Here is a 19971-nt window from a genome sequence, read left to right on the forward strand (position 1 = left end):
GGAAGGAGAGACAGGAAGTATGGCTGAAAAAACAGAGGTGACAGACGGACGCAAGGGAGGGCCAGGAGGCCTCGGCATTAGCTTTCTGGTGAACGGCTATTCCCTGGATGGAGCGCTCTCCGGGGTGGGTGGGGGCCTGGCCCCGGCGCCCTGCATCTCCCGGTGCCCAGCCAGGGCGGGGCTGACGAGGGAGGGCTAATGGGAAGGTGGCGTGGTTGCAGCTCCTCAGCGAAGCCTCGTCCGGCCCGCCAGAGTACGTCAGGCCCCGGTTTGCTCTCTCCAGGCTCCTGCACTTGAGCCTCTGGGCACCTGTCTCCGTTTAAACGACGCGCTCGAGGCCGTCCAGGAGCCTGACCGGCAGGCGGATGCGGAACGGGGAAGGACTGACAGCACAGGGCGCGCTTCCACTCTCCACCCGGACTGCGGCCGCCGCGCAGCTGCTCCCTCACCGAGAACGGCCCAACTCAGCGAGTTTTACGGGACTTGAAGTACACCTCAATGAGGCTGCTGAACAAAGAAATAAATACTTCGGGATGAGCAAGCTGCCCTTCGCTGGAGCGACGAGAAGCCGCTGGCGCTGCGCAAACACCGCCAGGAACCCGGGGCCGAACACCCCAGCGGGAGCCTTCCCGCTCCCGGAGCGCAGCTTCCGGGTCGCTGCACGGCGCTCTGCGCGTCACCGCGAGCCGAGCCCGGCGATTGGTCCGCACGGCGGGGCGGGCCAGGGGCGGGGCCCTGGGGCGGGGCTTCCGGGAGCGGGCTGCACTTGCGCACTGCTGCCGCCCTGTCGCCGTGGTGAGAGGCGCGATGGCTGGGCCCGCGTGGATGTCCAAGGTGAGCAGGCGGCGGGGCGGCGGGAAGCAGGGTGCGCCCCTGCACGGCCGCCCTCGCCCTGTGGCCTGCGTGCGGCGTGTGCAGCTCCCCGACGGCGGCTCCGAGGCGGGCGTGGCGTCAAGGTCGGGGGCGCCGGCCGTATGGCCCGCCGCCCTTGCCTGGGACCTGCGGTGGCAGCCGTGCCTCCCGCCGGCCTGCGCCGGGCGAGATTCCGGGTCCGGGGCGCGTCCTGCCGCTGTCCGCGCCCGCGGAACCCCCACCTGAGCCGTCCTCGCCTGGAAGGCCACGAGGCCCCTTGCGCGTCGCAGGGCCGCCCGAGCCTCCGAGGCGGACCCTTCGTGGGGAAGAAACCTGCGACCCGGAGCGGTGGCCGTCCTGGCAGTCGGGGCCGGCCGGAGGGCTTCTGTCGCCCCCGGCTTCTGGTCGCTCCGCGGAATCCGGGTGTCCGCGGACGTCGTAGCTCAAGGTCACGGGGGTCAGTGAGAGAAACCCAGGGGTCTGTTCCCAGGGCTCAGTCCCGTGCTGCCGGCTCTGCGGCCGAGGTCACCCGGCAGACGGTGGGCGCCGGGAAGCGCAGGCGCTCAGGTCTGTTTCTCTTAGAGAATGGCCCCTGGAAATCTACCATGACCAGTTGGTGTTCTCTAAAATTTGATGCTTCTTTTCTCCTTCGTTTTGAGTTTAAAGAGAGGGCCAGATACACAGTGATTTACTGAGAAGAGCTCTGCACTGGGGTCTTAGGTTTAAATCCTGGCAATACCACGGATGGGCTGTGTGACCTTGGGCAGATCACTTAACATCGCTGAGCCTCATATGCCCCTGCAGAATACCTGTACTTGTTGAGAATTAATGTGAAGACATCCGGTGCATGCAGGAGGGACACAGAAATCTGAACCCTTCCTAGCTTTCAGTGTATTTCTCTTGCAGTCACCAAGCAGACAGTGGTTCCTGGGCATCAGTGACTGTTTTATTCAGTGATTGGGTTCTCCTTTACCCTCTTCAGACCTGGGTTTGTGTGATGGTAACTTAGGTCACACTTGCTCCTGAAGGTTAAGCAGTGTCTGTGTCACTGCCTAAGCAGAATTCAGTCCTTCAGTCTCTGAGCTCACTCCATACGGAATTCACCTGTGGCTGTGACCCTAGGCCTTCAGGATGAGAGGCTCAGGCGGCACTTAGAGTGGACGTGCTGGTAAATATGCCTCGCCTTTGGTATGGCCTGCAAGTAAAAGCCATATAGTTGGTGTTCAGAAGGTGTTGGATTGTGGAATCGGAAGACGAGGTTCTCTGGCATGGATGCCCTCTGAGGCCTCTGACAGTCGTTTGACCTCTGGGGCCAGTTTCCCCCTCTAGGGATTGGATCAGAAGCCCCACAGTGATGGGGAGGGTGAGCTGGGTGTGGTGTAAGAGTGATCCCTCTACTGGGGGCTCCAGTTAAGGTTTTATTTAGGAAAAGGGATTTGCTGCTTAAATTTTTTTTTCTGTAAGAAAGTTTATTTAGAGAAAAAAATAGGTTTCTAAAGACCTTTCTGGCTTTAAAATATTACAAAAGGCAGTTAGTTCTCTATCAGCAAGCATTTAAGGGGTGTAAATACATTGCTTTAGGCTGGAGTATGAAGGGAAATAAGGAAACAAGGAGTTGGATTAAGGTAGCCCAGAACCAGCTCTGAGCCCAGCCCTAGTCTCCTCATCTGAAAAGGGCCACTAATACCTAGCTCTCCAGGCTTTATAGAAATAAAATAATGTGATATATGTACAAACATATTACAAAGTAGAGGACAGTCAGTGTTTTTAGAAATCTTGTTTTACTTAAATTTCTGGGTCATTTTAATGACGTAGATGTGTTACTACCTTATTCTAAGATTACAGAGAAGAGATGACAAACATTGAAAAGACTGATCAGGAAAATCATTGCAAGTATTAAAGCTGTTTGCTGGGTGGGAACTTGTCAGAGAGATGATTGAGACTGGCTGCCGTTTTCCCAAAAAATATGCATCGAGCACCTGCTGTAAGCCAGGCGCTGCCCTAGGCACTGAGATACGACCATGAACAAACAGTAAAATGTCTGCACTCGTGAACTTACATTTTACATCCATTTTTGCCCAGGTTTTTTGTCATAAACACTTGGGCATGTTCTGTATGAATGTCTTTCTCTCTTGGGGATGGGGAGAAGGACTCAAGCAAGTTGTATAATGTTGCTTGTCTGAGGGTAGCCTTAAATGGCCTCTCTCCCTCTGTCCCAAAAGCAGCCTTCTGCTGGTGGATGAATCACGTTGGGATTAAGATTTTTGGCAGTGGTTTTGGCATGGAGAATTCTGTGTGATCAGGCCCTGTCTCTTCAGTCTGGAGAGGTGACTAGATGCAGGGTTGGAGAACACCATTCATCCCTTCGTGGCTGTCAGGTGGTATCTCCTTAGCAGAGGCCGATATTACAGTGAAGGCTCAGGCCTTGTAAGAACTGTCTGTCCCCCAAAAGGAAGACTAATATAGGATATGCAGAATGGATTTTTGCTCATGTATCTAGCATGGAAAAAATTTACTTCTTAAGTCTCTCTCTTTTTTTTTTTACCTCTAAATGTCTTAAGGAATTTTAATACCTTTGGTCTGTGTACCCAATTCCTTTGATTATATCCTTTAATTTGACTTTGTACTGGTTTTCAAGAACTGAGTCATTAAAGTTCAAAATAACCTTTTAAAATTTATATTTCTGGTTTGGAATAACGTTAAGTGGGGGAAAATGTTCTAGTGGTAACATCTTGGTGTAGTGGGGTTACCAGGTGACTTCTCATTTTTTGTATCTGTCCCCTGTGCCAGCAATTAACAATAATCATCATGTTACCTATATAATAAGAAAAATAATTTACTTAAAATCCCCATTCTGTATGACATAGGTGTTACATAGTATCAGACTTTGTTAGGTTTTATTATAAAGTACAATTCCTTAATACTCATGGGAGGAGAATAGGCACAGGGTGTAACTGAAGGAACACTGCACTGGGAGTTGGGCCTGTGGTCCAGCCCCTCGTCGTCCTGTGGCCTCAGCACATCCTTCCTCTGATACCCAGTGTGATGAGTGCATTGGGCTGTGGGGTTAATGAGGACTCTTCTGGCTCTGCCATTAGTGAATAGTTTTCTTAGAGTATGTGTTGTCCCCCAGTGGACCCAGTGGTTAAGAATGTGGCCATAAAACCTTCTAATTCATCTAAGAAAAATCCAGTATTTGAGCTAAAAAAATACAGTTTCACTCTACCTTCAGTATCTTTTGACAACTTGTATTCATAAAGTTGATTTTAAAATATACAACACTTAAGCTGTCAATGCAAAGGAAAACTTAATATTTGGGTTTTCAAATCTGAGAGAGCCTGCCACATTGAGCTAATATATGAGAAAGATATTCTTTGGAAGTTCTGAATGTTCCTGTGCAGACTTGCAGCACAGTCAGCCATCACAAGTGGCTTCTCTCCGCTTCCTGCTCTAGGCAATGTGATTCTGTAAGTGACCTTTCTTTGTTGATGTTTATGTAGGTCTCTCGGCTGCTGGGGGCACTCCACAACCAAAAACAGGTGACCAGAGGCTTTGCTGGTGGTGTGAGTATGAATATGTCTTTTATTTTTTTCCTTTTAGAAGTTTCTCAAGAAAGATGCTCTAACACATTATATAGCATTTTTTTCTACATTTATTTAAATTAGGGGAAAATTGGCCATACTTATCCAATTATCATATTTAATTATGGCTAATATGCATAAATTGTTAGGTCACTTGCACATCTAAAAGAATTATATTACAGCTGGCTCTGTAAGCCTGTTATATTAATGTCTTGAAGGAACCTTGTTAAAAATAGAAATTCCCTTGAGCCTGTTACTTTATCTCACAATCTCATTGTGGTAAGGCAGTTTTTTTCAAAACTAGTACAGGTTGAGAGAAAATTGTTGAGAACCTTCAAAACCTGCTTTGCATTTTTATTTTGTGAGCTTGCCTAAAAGCAGTAGAATGATTGCCAACATCCAGCCGCCCTGTGGGCTTCTGCTTCTCCTGTGCAGTTCTGACAGACAATCTGTTAGTCGGTCACCTACTTCTCATTAGATTTGCTGCTTTTGGAATTCCTAGCATTAGAGTTCTGTGCTTTAAAAGCCGATACCACATTTTTAGAGCATTCTAAGACTGTGGGTTAGTGACTTCCTATACGTTTATATTTTACCTCCTTCTTACGGATCTGACTTGGATTTCATTCCTATACTCCCATGTAACATCTTATTCTATGAGGGGTTTCCATTTACTTTCTGTATTGTGGGAGAAAAGTAGATTTTTTGGTGACATGATAATTATTACTACCTGTTGGGAGAACAGGAAGAAGTCAGAGGGGTTTTTGGCTCTGTTGATGCAAAAAATGCAGAATGAGACTTGCCCTAGAAGCTCAGGGAGAGCTAAGCTAGCATTTCAAACACATTCTGAAGCTAATGAGGTGCTCATGGCTCTCTGCTGTTAATTTTCAGGCTGTCCACTAAAAAGCATTAGCCTGGTGGGGATGGGGTTGCATTTGAAAGAAATAAAAAGATTTCTTCAGATGTACAGAAAAATTCTGACACAATTAGCCTACCGGCTCAGGGAGTATCACTAGAGGAGAAGACTAGGGAAATTTGAATCAGTGATTTTAAAAAATGAAAAACGCAGGCAACTGGAATGGAAAAAGGCTGGGAACCATTGTTGGGCCAGACTGCTAGGTAGTGGGAGGATGGAGAGAGAAGGTCTGAAATACTATCTTAGCACATTTAAACCCTCACATTTCCCTTTATACTTTTTTATTTCTATGTTTGAAATGCTGGCTTCATTTTGTTTGAAGCCTTTGAAATAAGTCATTGATGTTAACACTATAAATTCACCTGTCAGTCTAAGTACAACTCAGACTTTGCAGGTATGTTTTTTCCTGGTTACAAATAAACTGCTGAGTTTAGTTAGGTTACCTTTGTCATTAAGGAGCCAGTTTTATAGAAGAACTCAGAAAAATTGAGACACTCTCTTGATGTGAAGTCTGACTTTTTTTCTGAGTGCCACAGAAAATCTCAGTGGTACTTTCTAAGTGTATACAAAAGTGTTTTGTAAGACTGAGCAAGTTGTGTGAGAAATAAAACTTTCCAGGATCCCAGTGGAGAGGAGTGCATGCCTTCATGAGAAGTCCTCTGCATTTAGTGAGAGAACATGGTTGAAAGTTTTTGCTCTCTGTGGTTATACAGGATTGAGTTAATGGGTCTTTTGTAGTTTGTCTGAAAAGAAATATCATTTGAGAAGTCTGCTTGTTAATTCATTTTTGTTTTATCTAGAGAGCATTACTTAAGTTCTTTTTAAAACCTCTGAACTCAGGTAAAGAGTAGAATCTGGAGTCTCTTGATTTTTGCCTCCGCTTGGATGAGCCTTTGTGAAGTAGGTCTGTGTTCTTGAAGGCATCTGGGTCTTGAGCCCCCTCCCACCACCACCCCCCCGCATTTATTTGTCAGTGATTTTCTTTTTTAAACCTTCAAAAACCAGCTCTTACAGTCTTCTTTGATGATTTCTTATATTCAGGTTCAGACAGTGACTTTAATTCCAGGAGATGGCATTGGCCCAGAAATTTCAGCTGCAGTTATGAAAATTTTTGATGCTGCCAAAGTAAGTGGGCTTAAAACATACTTTAAGCGACAACTTGTTTTCTAAGCCAGGATACATTGTTCACGTTTGCGTGCAGTTGGTGAGTGCTGTTTATCGCTCTAGATTTTCCCTGGCGGTGTTCACTGCCGAGGGCATCCATTAGCCGTAGTCAGAGCGCGACTGTGGCGTTCTGGGCCCTGGAACCCGGCCTGCTTTAAAGCCTTCAAGCCCCGCCAGGCCACTTGTCTACCTCCTTCTGCCTTCCTGCCGGAAAGAATAGAATTGATATTTCAAAAAACTACATAGGAGATTTTGAAAGACTTAAAAATAGAATTCTGATGTGGTATTATCATCAAGTATGAGGTATTGATTATTCTAAAGCCTGACCATCAGTCCGGGTAAAGATTTTTTAAAATACTTTTGGTTTAGGAATTTAGAAAACCTGAACTTTGACATGATGCTTTATTATTACTGTTTACAGCTGCTTGGTGAGCTGTGTGAGATTGAATCACATTGTTGATACCATCAGCTGGAGTTGAGGAATTTTATTAGTTTAAACTGTACTTCCACTGTTTTTCTATATGAATTTCAAATTAAATTCCCTACAGAGGAAACGATGCTTGTACAATAGCAAATTCCCCCTGTGACCTGAAGCAGGGTCGCTGTGCTCAGCTCTGAGCTCCTTGTAAGCAAGGACCCTGTCACTCTGAGCCCGTTTCTAGCTCACGCCCAGGTGGTGCTGGCTGCCTGGCGTGCGCACACTGAGGATGTGAGTGGAGGGAAAGGGTGATACTGGTTCATACCTTAAAACTGTTGCCTTCTTAGGTTATATAATGTATCTTGTTTATTTTTAACAGCTTTATTGAGATGTAATTCGTATACCCTACAGCTCACTCAGAGTACACAGTTCAGTCCAGTCTTTTTCATACATTCACAGTTGTGCAGCCATCACAGTCTAATTTTAGAATATTTTCATCACCTTAAAAGAAACCTTATGCTCATTGCCAGTCAACCCCCCCACCCCAACCTACTCCTTCCCATCACCAGCCCTAGGCAACCACTATTTCTGTCTGTAGATTTGCCTGTTCTGCACATTTCATATAAACAGAATCTTATATGGTCTTTTATGATTGACCTCTGTTTGAAGCATGTTTTCAAGGTTTGCTTGTGTGTCAGTACCATGTAATGTTTCTGTGAACCTTATTTGTCCACTCCTTATGAATTTCTAATTGGAGTCACGTTAAGAGTCTTGAGAAAAGTGAGCAGGTGGCAGCTGGGAGTGATGACTGGACGAGGGTCATGTGGGGAACCCTCTGGCACGCTGGAGAGTGGCATCTCTCTGTGTGTGCCAGGAGCTTCCTGGACCCTTCTGTGTGTTTTCACCAGTGTGCTTGTAACTGTAGTGTGAAAGTCAGTTGCGTGTAAGTCCTTCCAGTTCACTGCTCTGTGCTGTGGCACCTAGGCGCCTATTCAGTGGGAGGAGCGCAATGTCACTGCCATCCAAGGACCGGGAGGAAAGTGGATGATCCCTCCAGAAGCCAAGGAGTCCATGGATAAGAACAAGATGGGCTTGAAAGGTAGCCTCGAAGTGTGTGTGGTGGTTGTGACTGATTCTGTCGCGGGGTCCGTTTCTGACTGGCACCTCTGAGCCCTGTGAGGCCTGCTTCCTAAGGAAGGCACTGGCTAACTTCCAGTAACATGCTTAGCCTTTCATACTGGGATGCGTTTTTCCCCAGTACAACATAAGTATTGTTGGCCAATGTCCAATCAAAGGATATCTTTTTCCTCATCTAGATTTTTTTTTTTACGTAATTTTTTTCATTTTTATTATTACCTTGATTAGCATATGCTTAAGGCCATGATTCAGAACAGCATGTGACTGATTGCAACACAGGCTTTAAATCCAGACAGACACAGATTGCTTTTCATCCTTCCACTGCCTGTTTGGGAGGCTCGAGCAAGTCTCTTACTCTTGGTTTTATTTTGTTATTCTTCACTTGTAAGTAAGGTGATGGAGTTGGTACTTGTAGGGCGGAGGTGAGGGTCACACGATGCCAGGCAGCTGCCACAACGTTTGGTCCTTGCTACCTGCAGGAAGGCAGTGACATTCCAGAAAGCTTCCATGAAGGGTATCTTACTGAGGGAGAAGGTAGTGCTGGAGGCAGCACACATTTCACAAGGTGGCTCGGATGATGATAGGTGCCCTGGGAGTGCCCAGCTGTGGCCTCCTCCGTAGTGGGAGAGCGCCAGGCTTGGACACAGCCCCCACCTGCCCTCTCAGGGATGCCTGCCCTTCTTGGTTCATAAGCACTCATGCTGGGCATGCTACACAGCCACTTCATGTCCAAAGAAAGGACCCTAAATACAGCCCTGATGGAAACGTGAAAAAGAAAATTGGAACTTCAAATAGATGTTATGTACTTGTGTTTATAAAGAAAACAGGAGAAAGGACCAGAACGTATCCTGTTGTCACCTGGGTATTCTTCATTACAGGCCCTTTAAAGACCCCGATAGCAGCAGGCCACCCATCCATGAATTTATTGCTGCGTAAAACATTTGACCTTTACGCAAATGTCCGGCCCTGCGTCTCAATTGAAGGTTATAAAACCCCTTACACTGATGTAAATATTGTCACCATCCGAGAGAATACAGAAGGAGAATACAGTGGGATTGAGCATGTGGTATGTTCATTTCGGATACTTCTATTCTCTTAATTATTTTATTATTTTATTCTTAGTTGGGTTGCTTTCTGTGTGCTTGGGACAGTTGTTGAAAGTGTCTCCCAGAAAGGGTTCACCTTTACCTCTGTGAGATGTGGTGTTTGTCTTGGTCCCGGGCTACTGGCCGCCGGTGCTGCTGCAGATGCCAGGAGGAGCAGACCGTGGCTCAGGGCACGCGGTGGGCTATGCCCTCTGAGTTTTGAATCCTCAGCCCCACCCATGTGCTCTCAGGCAGGTGACCGTCTCGTTCCCTCAGCCAGGGAATGCCTGCCTCATGGGGCTGGTGTTTCATTGACCCCACTGGCCTGGCATATGTGTGATGCCAACCGCGGTAGTTGGCACCCTGCTACGTACCACTCACAATCCTGTCCACACTCTGCCAGCTCCCTGTGCCGAGTTGTCGCCGTGCCCTTGTGGCTCGGCGGGACTGCCTCTCTTTCAGATCGTGGATGGCGTGGTGCAGAGCATCAAGCTCATCACCGAGCAAGCGAGCAGGCGCATTGCTGAGTTTGCCTTCGAGTATGCCCGCAGCCGCCATCGGAGCAGCGTCACCGCGGTGCACAAAGCCAACATCATGTGCGTCTGTCCCTGCCGGCCAGGGCTCTGTCTTCTCGGGGGCAATTCTTGTCTCTACCTGCTCATTGAGTCCGGATAACCTTGTAAAATAACCTTCAGACATTTCCCTTGTGTTGTGATGTGTTTAATGGGCCTCAATGGGTGCATGAAGCACATTTGGAAGGCGCAGACGTTTGGGTCCTGGAAGCTTGAGGAGGGGTGAGAGTTACACGAGAAGGCGCTGGAGACCCTGGGTCCCCAGAAGCTGTGGCCAGTCAGCCAAGGCCGTGCCGACTGGAGGGCGGGGTCGCATTTTAGAAGTGGAGTGGTGGGAGTGGCTGAAATGGCTCCATGCCCAGGGCCTTAAATATTTCCAAACTAGCCGTGTATTTTTCTAGCAGTTTAAATTTTCCTAGTTGAGGTCTATTAAAGGCCAACCCCAAATGTATAAACACGTCTCCTAGCATAAAAAAAGTGTTGAGCATGTAAAATAGTGAAATCATTTAAATAATTGAATATGTTTTAAAGCAACTTTAACATTTTTCTTATTAACAGATAGTCTTAATTCTTGTTGGACAACACTATAAAAATACGGTCTTCTTTATTAGGATCAAACTATTGTATTTTTACCCTTTTGTTCTCCCAGAAGTATCCCAAAATTTTGAATTTGCATCTTATTAACTACCTAAAATATTTTATTGTAATTGAAATTCAACATCTTGGCTCTGGAACTTAAATTCTTGAACTTGCTTTACTTCTCTGATTCGATCTTTTTCTGTAAGTCTTTCAAATATTTTTATTTGATTGAATACAGGCGAATGTCAGATGGGCTTTTTCTGCAAAAATGCAGGGAAGTTGCAGAAAACTGTAAAGATATTAAATTTAATGAGATGTACCTCGATACTGTATGTCTGAATGTAAGTATGTGTTCCCGCTTTCCTGCTACCTTCATGTTGTCCCGCGTGTCCACAAGGCACGCAGCCTCCATCTAAACAGGCAAATGCATTCCTTGTAGATGGTCCAGGACCCGTCCCAGTTTGATGTTCTTGTCATGCCCAATTTGTATGGAGACATCCTTAGGTGAGTCTAGTTGCCCCTGTGTAGCCCATAGTTGTTTGATAACTGTTCTGAAATAAGTTGCGGCTCACACATTTCGATCAGGTATTACAGAGCATAGTGTTGGTGGGATTTGCATCCTAACCGGTTGGGTGGCCACATGTGGGTGGCCGTCCTCCTCGTTTCCCACCCGGCTCGGGGCTGTGGCCCGTCAGCCTCAGTGCCCTCTTCCCGTCCTTCACATGTTTTGTTGGTCTGTTGATTTCAGGGTTGTATTATGTGTAGCTAGGTAGGTAGATGGTCATCTTTACAAATATTTCATAACTTTAGATATAATTTCAGCCTTACAGAAGAGTCACAACAATGGTACAAAAAATTCTGGGAGCCCAGGTTCCCCAGATGGCATTAGACTTACTCTGTCTGCCTCCTCCCTGCCCTCCCTGTCTGTCTTCGTCCCAGTGTCCAGCACACACGTGCTATTGACCACTGGGTGACATTCGGAGCCCACTCTCCGCGTGCTCTGCTGAGGGGTGGGCGTCCCCTTCTCTCCTTACTTACCTCTGTTGGTTGGGATGTACAGTTTCCATTTCCATCAGTCGTTCTGCCCGTTACCATCATCACGTATACAGATGCTCAGCTTGTCTCGACTTGGCCAGGGGCACCCCCTGAGCTGCCTCCTGTGTCGTCCTGACGTGACCCGTCATTGCTTTCCAGCACCATGGGTGCCTCGGGCTCGCTTTCCTGACTAGTCCTGGGCTCAGCTGTTTCTCTGGGAAGCCCTGTTTCCTTTTATTGTGGAGAACAATGTAAAAACTGAAGTTTGGATGCTAGGTGAGATGCTTATTTTTCAAAAGCTCCTTTGAAATGCTTTCTTTGCAGTGACCTGTGTGCAGGGTTGATCGGAGGTCTTGGCGTGACACCAAGTGGCAACATTGGCGCCAACGGGGTCGCGATCTTCGAGTCGGTAAGGACCCGGTGACATCAGAAGAGTCCCAGTCAGTGGCATGAGGGCCCGGGGCTCATCTGTATGAATATGTAGTGACTTTGAGCTTTTTCAGGTATTGAAAGAAAATGGTGCTTTGTTTAGGCACAGGAACCTGCTTTTTTCATTCATTTCCCTCTTACTCATTTCATGTCCTCATTATTATTTATCTTTTCTTGTTAAAATACTTTTCCAAAAGTCGAGAAAGATTGTTAGTCCATATTTTTGCACTTGGAAGGTTCTTGAGGTCTTTATTTTTTGAGGCTTCACTTCTAGGAGCCGTGCCTGGGGAACTGGGTGAGCAGCTCTTCTGGCACGGTTCACCGTGCAGGAGGAGGGGTGGCTCCAGCCTCCCCAGAAGGGGCTGCTGGTCCTCGTCCCGCTCCTGACCCACCTGCCCCCGTGGCAGGTTCATGGGACGGCCCCTGACATTGCAGGCAAGGACATGGCCAACCCCACGGCCCTCCTGCTCAGCGCCGTGATGCTGCTGCGCCACATGGGACTTTCGGAGCACGCGGCAAGGATTGAAGCCGCCTGTTTCGCTACGATTAAGGATGGGAAGGTATGCTAGCGGTCGCTCTGTGCTTGTGTGGGGTAAAATGCGTTTTCCTTGCATTTCATCCACATGAAGGGAACAGGTGACGGTTCTCGAGGGGCCAAGGAATTTGGGGCCTCCTGAGTGGACTTGGTATGTGTGTACACACCATGCACTACCTGAGGGAGGGCCCACCTGTGCCATCAGCGAAGGGTCCGAAGCTCAGGTAGACATCGGGGTGCGGTGGGAGTCGGCCAGCTCAGGCCTGCTTGTCCTCCTAACTGTGTGATCTCGGCCAAATGTGTTAGTTTTCTGGGCAGCTTTTCTTCCTTTCAACAAATGTCAGTCACATGCATTATGAGGTGTGAGCACAGTAAAATGAGGACCCAGATAAGGGCTCAGGCCTCAAGAAGCTCAGGGTCTGACAGTAGTAGGTGCGGGCGGCCTGTAGTCTGGTGGTGGAACACATCGTACGGTGTGTCTGTAATACAGAAGTGATAATAGTGGCCAGCATTAGCTGATACCTACGTGATTTTATGTTCTTTACATATATCATCTCAGCTGATCTTCTCTACTACTCCGTGGGGCAGATACTTAGTTAATCCCATTTAATAGGTGAGGAACCTGTGGCACAGAGAGGCTAAGTCACTCGTCTGTGGTCACAGAGCTCCTGAGTGGCACTGTGGGCTTTGTTCCCCATCCGGCTTCTTCCCAGCAGCCGCACTGTGTCCACAAGCAGCTGTGCCCACAGACGCTTATTCTGAAGTGAGGAGAGGCAGGGGTCATGGCCTCGTAGGCCGGGCCTCAGCCTGACCCTGAGTCTGAGGACTCCTTCTCTTCTTCTGTAGTTGTGGTGAAATATATGTAATTTAATGAGGTCAACTTTAACAGTTTTGAAGTGCGCCATCCGCTGGCATTGAGGACATTCACACGGCTATGTAGCCAGCACCCCCTTCCTTCTCTGGGCTTTTGCATCTTCCCAGCCTGAGCTCCATCCCTGTTAAACACTAGCTGCCTGTTTCTTGCCCATCCCCAATGCTGGCAGCCGCGCGTCTGCTCTCGGTCTTCCTGAATCTGATAACTCTGGGTCCCCGTAGAAGCGGAATCGTGTGATACCTGTCCTGTCGCGGCCGGCTTACCTCACTTAGCATAATGCTTTAAGGTGGGCTCCTCCTCTTTAAAAAATTCTGTAATTTGAAATTACTTCTTATGGCCAAAATACAAGAAATTCAAGCCTGTTTTTACCATAACAGTCTGATAGTCATATTGAAGGGCACATGATTTTTTTTTTATCCTCAAACAGTAGTTGAAAAGCTGCTATAACCCGGCAAAGCGAGGCCTGAGTTACACAGGAACCTGTGATTGTGCAGGATGCAGTGGGGCCAGAGGTTAGATGGATTGGGAGTCTGCTCGGGAGCGAAGGGGGCTGAGCTGGTAGAAGACAGAGGGGCTGTGTGGGAGAGTTTCCTTAAGGGGTAAGTTTAAGAGTTAGTGATTTAAATATTACTTCAGGATTTGTTTCTTGGCCTCCAAAAATAGATCCAAATAAGTCATCAGGTTTTTAAACTTTAAAAATCCCTCAAGGGTTTTGTGAAACCTCTTGTTTAGATTGGCCTTCATTTTTATGTCCTTCATCATCAGATGTTTTCTTAGGGTGTGTTGTGTGAACGAAGGGAGGATTTTGGGAAGTCTGCCTGCTTCCTTTGTAGCGAGAGCATCTTGTTCTTCTGAGGGCTGAATCACCATGCGTGCGATCTGGCTGGCGTTGCCCTGGGTTCCTGGGGTGGGCGGGCAGGCTTCACTTTGCAATGAGGAGTAAGTGGAGGAGCAGTCAGGTACCTTGCTCAGCTGGGGCCTCACTGCGGGCTGGAAATAAAAACCCTCGGTTTGGTTCAGTGTGTGGGTACATTCTTATTTTTGCTTCTTCCTTTTCTCAGAGCTTAACAAAAGATTTGGGAGGCAACGCAAAATGCTCAGACTTCACAGAAGAAATCTGTCGCCGAGTAAAGGATTTAGATTGAGACGTCTGCCAGTGGTGTTTGCATCAGTCACTCCTCATGGACACCGTATGACCCTACATGAGAGCACCTCTCATTGTGTGTGCATTTTGCTTGCTTGTTTCTTGACGGAGTACCTTTCTAATCCTTGCGTTTTGCTTAACAAAGTCTGTGCAGAGGACACAGGTGATGACCGTAGACCTCTTTCAAGGACTTCCCAAATGCTGTGTTATTTATTAACTGTCCATCTGGGATACATCTGTCAACTGTAAGTGGACTGTATCATTGCCATTATTAACATTTACACATCAGTTAAAACAGTTTGTCTCAGCTGTAAATATGCAGAGTTAATAAGAGAAATGTAACTTTTTATAGAAAAACCCTGATTTCCTTGGTTTATGAAAAATGTAATAGAAATAAAACAGAATATTGACATCATGGCACAAGACATTCTAACACGTACAAGAGAAATTTTGTGGGAATGTTCACATTGTAAACAATGAATGTGGTGTATTTCTTAGTGACGAGGAAAATGAAGACAGATTTGTCCTTTACACAAATTAGTGAGTATGAATGAAGACTGAGATTTAAGGAGTATATAATGAAAGGTGATATAATTTCTGTTAATAGGAGGTAATATATTTGGTACTGCATAGTTCAATTGTTATCTTGACATTTACTCTTTTTAGTGAGAGCTTTTAGTGAAGTGAAGGGTGGCACTTCCTTTTTAATGGACACACACTGAGCTTCATGTGTAACACAGCCCTTGAGCCGTCCTGACCCTGGGTGGGGCGTGGGGGTGACTGGGTGCCTGCACGACAGTGTGCAGGCCACTGTCAACATGGGCTGAAAACCCTGGGTCACGTCTGTTCTGGCTACCGTTGTGGAGGTGGGGCTGCCGGCTGCTGATTTCATATTTTAGTGGCTGCCCCTCCCCAGAACACCATCCCCTGCCCTCTGCCCCATAAGAGATGGGATTGGAGACTGGAGCAGACCCAGCCTGTGTCAATTCCGAAAATGGTGCAGCCCTGGGGCTCAGGCTCAGCTTTTGACATTTAGGCCCCTCCTTTCCCTGTCTGTTCCCTGCCCCCAGCACGATTCTTTAGTCTTCAGCAACGAAGTGCTGTTTTCATGAGCAGCCGCTGTGACGGCACCTGGAGGCAGGCCTGCCCTCCCTTGCCCCTGCGCAAGGTGGACCTGCAGCCTTGCATGGTGAACCCTGATTACAGGGTTCTCAGCAGCAGACATCCTGTTTGGGTGTCCTTGTAGCTGTGACCAGACACACAGTCTTGTATAGTATTTTACTTACAAGCTTCCCCATCCTTTGCTTTACTGGACTACCTAATTACCAGTGATTCTTGGATTCACACTAATAAAGGATCCGCACAAGATGGATGTGGTTTCCTGGTGCTTTTGGTGGTTTTGGCTCAGCTGGCTGCCAGGAATGGCCGCTTCGCATACTCAGAGTCGGACAGGTGGTGGGCAGCAGCCATCAGCTGCTGTTACCAGAATGCCTTCCTTCCCTCCCGGTGCCCCTGCATCCCTGCTTATCCCAGGGCTCCAGCAGCCACCTGTGGGCCCATTGCACGTGGTCCTGTACCCTCAACTCTGGGCTGGTCCTGCCTGCTCAGCTGACAGAGATACCAGGTGCTTGTTGACAGTTCTGTTAGAAAGTTTATTCAGATTACAGGTGAAATGCAATGATATAGGCAGCAGTTTTGTGACGCATTGAGTCAGTGTGTGTGGTGAGAAGTGCTGGTACTGAGATGCGAGGGTCGGCCATGTCCAGTGATTCCGGAGTAGGTGGGGCTGTTAGCCCACACTGGCATAAGCCACCGTCTTCCTCCTCCCTCAGCGCAGCCTGCCACAGGCTGGCCTGGGTAAGTGAGCTGCAGCCTGTTAAGTCTACTTGCAACTAAAGCCAAGACTGCAGCCCTTTTGTTCTGGAAGGAGAGCTGATCTCATTTGTCATCTGATCAAAAAGCAATACTTAATATTAAAACTGTCCACATGCAAAGCTCCTGGGAATTGTCAGCAGTTCCCAAGTCTGGACGCAGTGCCATACCCCTACCCTGAGACCTTGCGGGCTTGCCAGGCCCTGTGCCCAAACTGCAGAGGACCTGGAGCCCGAAGGTGCTCGGAAAGGCCGCTGTCTGTGGAAGGGTGGCCCCCAATTACTTTTGCTCTTGGTAAAAGGAATCGATGGTGTCTTTGTACTTCTCCAGAACTGTAAACCGCTTCAGTTTCATTGTGGGACCTGAAAGAGACAGTGGAAGAAGTGAGTGAGCCTGAGGCCCCGGGAGATCTGAGGTGTGTGGTGAAACCTAGACTCCGTCCTGTAATGAGTCCAGCAGGATAAACAAGAAGCCAGCCCCGAGATGGCCCACGGTGACCCTCCTTGGGTCACGCCCCTCAGAGGTCCCTCCCCACGTACCAGGGCTGGTCTGAGTGGCCAAGAGAAGGCAGAGGAAGTGGCAGGATGTCCTCGTGAGAAGGGTCATGAAAGATAGTTCCTGTCTTACATAAAGGGTGTAAACCACATCCCCTGGACCTGCCCGTTTCCGCTCCTCAGTGTGTTCGCTATTCTGCCCCTTGAATGAATAAGTGATTGAAACAGAAACAAAGCCGACAGCTGCCTTGGGCTCTCAGGTCATTCTCTGGGGCAGGCTGGCAGTTAGGTCAGGAGGCCACAGGCAACCTCTGGAGGGGTCCATGGGCAGAGGCCTGTCTTTGGCCAGCAGCCAGCGGGGCACTGAGACCCACTGACCAGGACAGCGAGCATGGAAGTGGGCCCTACAGCTGCAGATGACTGCCAGCCTGCCGGCATCTTGACTGACGTCAGAGAGCCCAAGCCAGAGCAACCTTGCTGAGCTGTCCTGGGTGTCTGACCCGCAGAGATTAAGGCAATAAAAGTTTTTTGTCCTAAGCTGCCAGATATTGGGGTGGTTTGTTACACAGCAATGACACAAATCATCTGCATGTTGGACTGGTTGGCAGGGATGCCCTGGCCTGGGAGGCTTTGGCCACGGCCTTTATGAGGCCCTCCCCAGTTGCTTTCATGGTCTTGGTTCGCCCTTTGACAGCAAGGTTGAAGGGCCCTGGTTTGAGGTTGTGGGTAGCTTGGAGTCCATTTTGTGCCCACTCACACTTGGCCACTCACACCTGACTCTGGAGGCGTCAAAGTCATGTCTAGGCTGCCCAGAGGGGACATTGTCCACTGGCCGCACGCTGTGAGCACCAGCCTTCCAGGTAAGCAGGGTCTCAGCAGCTCACGTGACTGTAGACTGAGCCTCTGGGTTTAGCCCTCTGGGTCAGAGAGGATCTCACTGAAGAAGTCCTTCCGCCTTCCCTGTGCTGTGAGCAGCCCAAGGGGCTATCACCTCGGGTGACCAGAGGCCTTCCCTGGTCCTGTGGACCAGGGTCCAGTGGGGAGGCCCCTGTACATAAGCTGAGCGAGGTCATGGCAGCCTCAACCCCTGAGTGAGTCAACTCAGCCTGATGCTCACAGGGCCTTGGTATCTGCCTGGTGGACCCTTGGTGATTTCAGGGAGAAATGATCCCATCGTCAAAGCGAGGTTAAGTGTATGTCCAGATGAGTATGTTGGCTGCCATCCCGACCAGCCCACTGCCCAGGGTGTGCTGTGCCTCCGCCCTCCCGCCCAAGCCCTGGTGTGATGAAAACCGACCCAGCTCTCCACCCGGAATGGAGAAGTCCTTCCCAAGAATGGCCCACTTCTGGATGTGGTAGGGCCGGGCAGCTGCATTCCTGTTGACCCTCCGGATCCCCTCCTCGATGGCCCGGTACACAGCCTCGTCCTTCCCCACGACCTCGGACACCTTGGTGGCCGTACTGCCCACACTCTGGCAGAACTCCACAGCCTGTTCCGTCAGGTTGTCAGTAGGGTCAGAGGTGTCTGGGTCCACGGTGCACTGAAAAATGAGACTGGATCAGAACCAGGGCTCCACAGGATGCACACCCTGGGCCTGGGGGAGGGCTTGCTGCTGTCAAGGATGTGGATCCTGAGCTGTGTGTTGTTCTGGAATGGGTGGAACGCTATCCTGACCGCTGAGGGCGTGGTGTGCTGGGTGGAGCGGCTGACCAAGGCAAGACCTCAGCCAGGGGAAGCAGGGCCCTAACCCCTGCCCCATCCAGGGAGATGGGGACGAGGGCAGCGGCACTTTGCAAACTGACTACAGGGACGTCAGCAGCATGTTATGGGCTGACCACAGGGCCAGGCATTTCCGTGCCTACAGCTGCCCTTCAGTGCAGGTGGCACTGACCAGTCATTCCAGAACAAGGGCAGGTCCACACGTCTGCATTGAATGTGGCTTTTGCTTGGACTGGACCTGCACACAGCCTACCCACAGTGGCTCCTGCAGGGCTGGGCCCCCCACATACCTTCAGGGTGAGCAGCATGGCCAGGAACTTCCGCTGGTCCCCAAGCAGCATGGCATTGCTGATGATGGGCAGCTCCCTCTTCACTGCCTCCTCAAGGGGCACTGGGGGCACGTTCTCCCCACCAGCCGTGATGATTAGTTCTGGAGAGGCAAGGCCAGGCCCCCCACAGGCGTTATTCCAGGGACCGGAGCAGCAGGCAGCGCCGACAGACACTGGGCAGGCCCAGAGAAGGCCCCTGTCTAGCAGCCAAGAAGCAGCACCATGCCCTCAGAAGGTCCTCCCGCCAGGTGGGGGGACGTGGCAGTCAGAGGACAAAGCTCAGCCAGGGCTCCCACTCTGCTCATCACCCCACACTGCCCGCTGAGGCATCTCATCCGCCATCCCCTTCTGCCAGACTCAGCCCCTCAACTGGCCTTCCCCTTGAGCCCACGTCCTGCCGGCCTTTATGTACCCCATCCTCCAGATGGCACTCACCAGGTGCCAGGCGCTGTGCTGGTGCTGTGCCCACAGTAATTCCTTTACTCCTCATAATAGGCCTATAGAGAAGCAAGTGTTTTTCTCACTTTACATTTGAGGAAACCGAGGCACAGAGAGGTTAAGTAGCTTGTTCAGGGTCACACGGCAGAGCTGCGACTTTGGTGTGCTGTAGTTCCAGAGCCAGTGTTCTTGCCTGCCCTGCTGTGGGCCCCTCACCTTGCCTGTACCTTCCGCTGTAATGCCCTCTCCCTGTCTCTCCATCTGCCAGCAGACTGTGCTTCCAGGACCACCAGCTCGGCTGCTTTGCTCCTCAGGAGCCTCCTCAGTACTTCCGGTCTGCATGAACTCTCATGGGCTTTTCTCATGGTGTCCATCTACTCACCTATTGGTGTTTCCTTTCATTCAAATATTTATTGAGTGTCTGTGTGCAAGGCCAGGTGCTGGGCACTCAATGCACCAGCCTGAATGATGGCTTACCCTCAGGCTTGTGGTAATAAATAAGCATTTAATAAATACACTTTGATTTTAGCTAGATTGTACACCTATCTCCCAATTCAACAAAGGTGGGTTGGTCACATTCTGTGCACAGGCCCTGTGTTGATATCAGACACAGACTAGAATGAGATAGGCCCTATCTACAAGGAGCTCAGTGCAATGGGCCTGTGGGCAGAGGGATGTGGAGGTCAAGGGTGACCAGGGAGGCACCTGGCCCCACTGTGTGTTAAGTATGAATTGGGTTTGACAGGCAGTGGGTGCAGCTGGGAAGAAGCACCGGACCTTTAGGGAGCTGCAGGCAGGAC

General features: G+C 49.3%; 2 protein-coding genes across 18 annotated transcripts in view; one reads left to right on the plus strand and one right to left on the minus strand.

Annotated features, from left to right (window-relative positions):
- The first annotated feature begins 725 nt into the window (after positions 1-725).
- IDH3A (isocitrate dehydrogenase (NAD(+)) 3 catalytic subunit alpha) lies at positions 726-15686 on the plus strand. Of its 2 annotated transcripts, none has more exons than XM_036916067.2 (11): positions 726-834; positions 4353-4415; positions 6388-6471; positions 7913-8027; positions 8944-9131; positions 9613-9746; positions 10540-10642; positions 10741-10805; positions 11661-11745; positions 12173-12325; positions 14236-15686. In XM_036916067.2, exons 1-11 carry the CDS (start codon positions 808-810, stop codon positions 14317-14319), a joined length of 1101 nt encoding a protein of 366 aa, XP_036771962.1. In that variant the 5' UTR covers positions 726-807; the 3' UTR covers positions 14320-15686. The 2 variants fall into 2 exon arrangements, with proteins under 2 accessions (XP_036771962.1, XP_036771963.1); XM_036916068.2 differs by having other exon boundaries at positions 752-834; positions 4353-4391.
- A 260-nt stretch (positions 15687-15946) lies between these two features.
- ACSBG1 (acyl-CoA synthetase bubblegum family member 1) overlaps positions 15947-19971 on the minus strand; it is a 38269-nt gene continuing 34244 nt past the window's right edge. For all 16 annotated transcript variants that reach the window (XM_036916056.2, XM_036916064.2, XM_036916057.2 and 13 more), the window contains 3 exons: positions 18695-18834; positions 17982-18225; positions 15947-16552 (listed from right to left, as the gene is read on the minus strand). In XM_036916056.2, coding sequence (XP_036771951.2) covers positions 16470-16552; positions 17982-18225; positions 18695-18834 — 467 coding nt within the window. In that variant the 3' untranslated portion in view covers positions 15947-16469. The remainder of the gene's footprint in view (positions 16553-17981; positions 18226-18694; positions 18835-19971) is intronic.

Source organism: Manis pentadactyla, chromosome 18, assembly GCF_030020395.1.
Source record: "Manis pentadactyla isolate mManPen7 chromosome 18, mManPen7.hap1, whole genome shotgun sequence".
In the NCBI taxonomy this organism is placed as follows: Eukaryota; Metazoa; Chordata; class Mammalia; order Pholidota; family Manidae; genus Manis; species Manis pentadactyla.

Bases quoted from the DNA above. Each gene is read 5' to 3' on its own strand.
- IDH3A (XM_036916067.2), top strand. From the start codon at position 808: ATGGCTGGGCCCGCGTGGATGTCCAAG. The intron at 9,747-10,539 runs GTGCGTCTGTCC...GATTGAATACAG, and splicing joins GTGCACAAAGCCAACATCAT to GCGAATGTCAGATGGGCTTT. The intron at 10,806-11,660 runs GTGAGTCTAGTT...CTTTCTTTGCAG, and splicing joins TTGTATGGAGACATCCTTAG to TGACCTGTGTGCAGGGTTGA.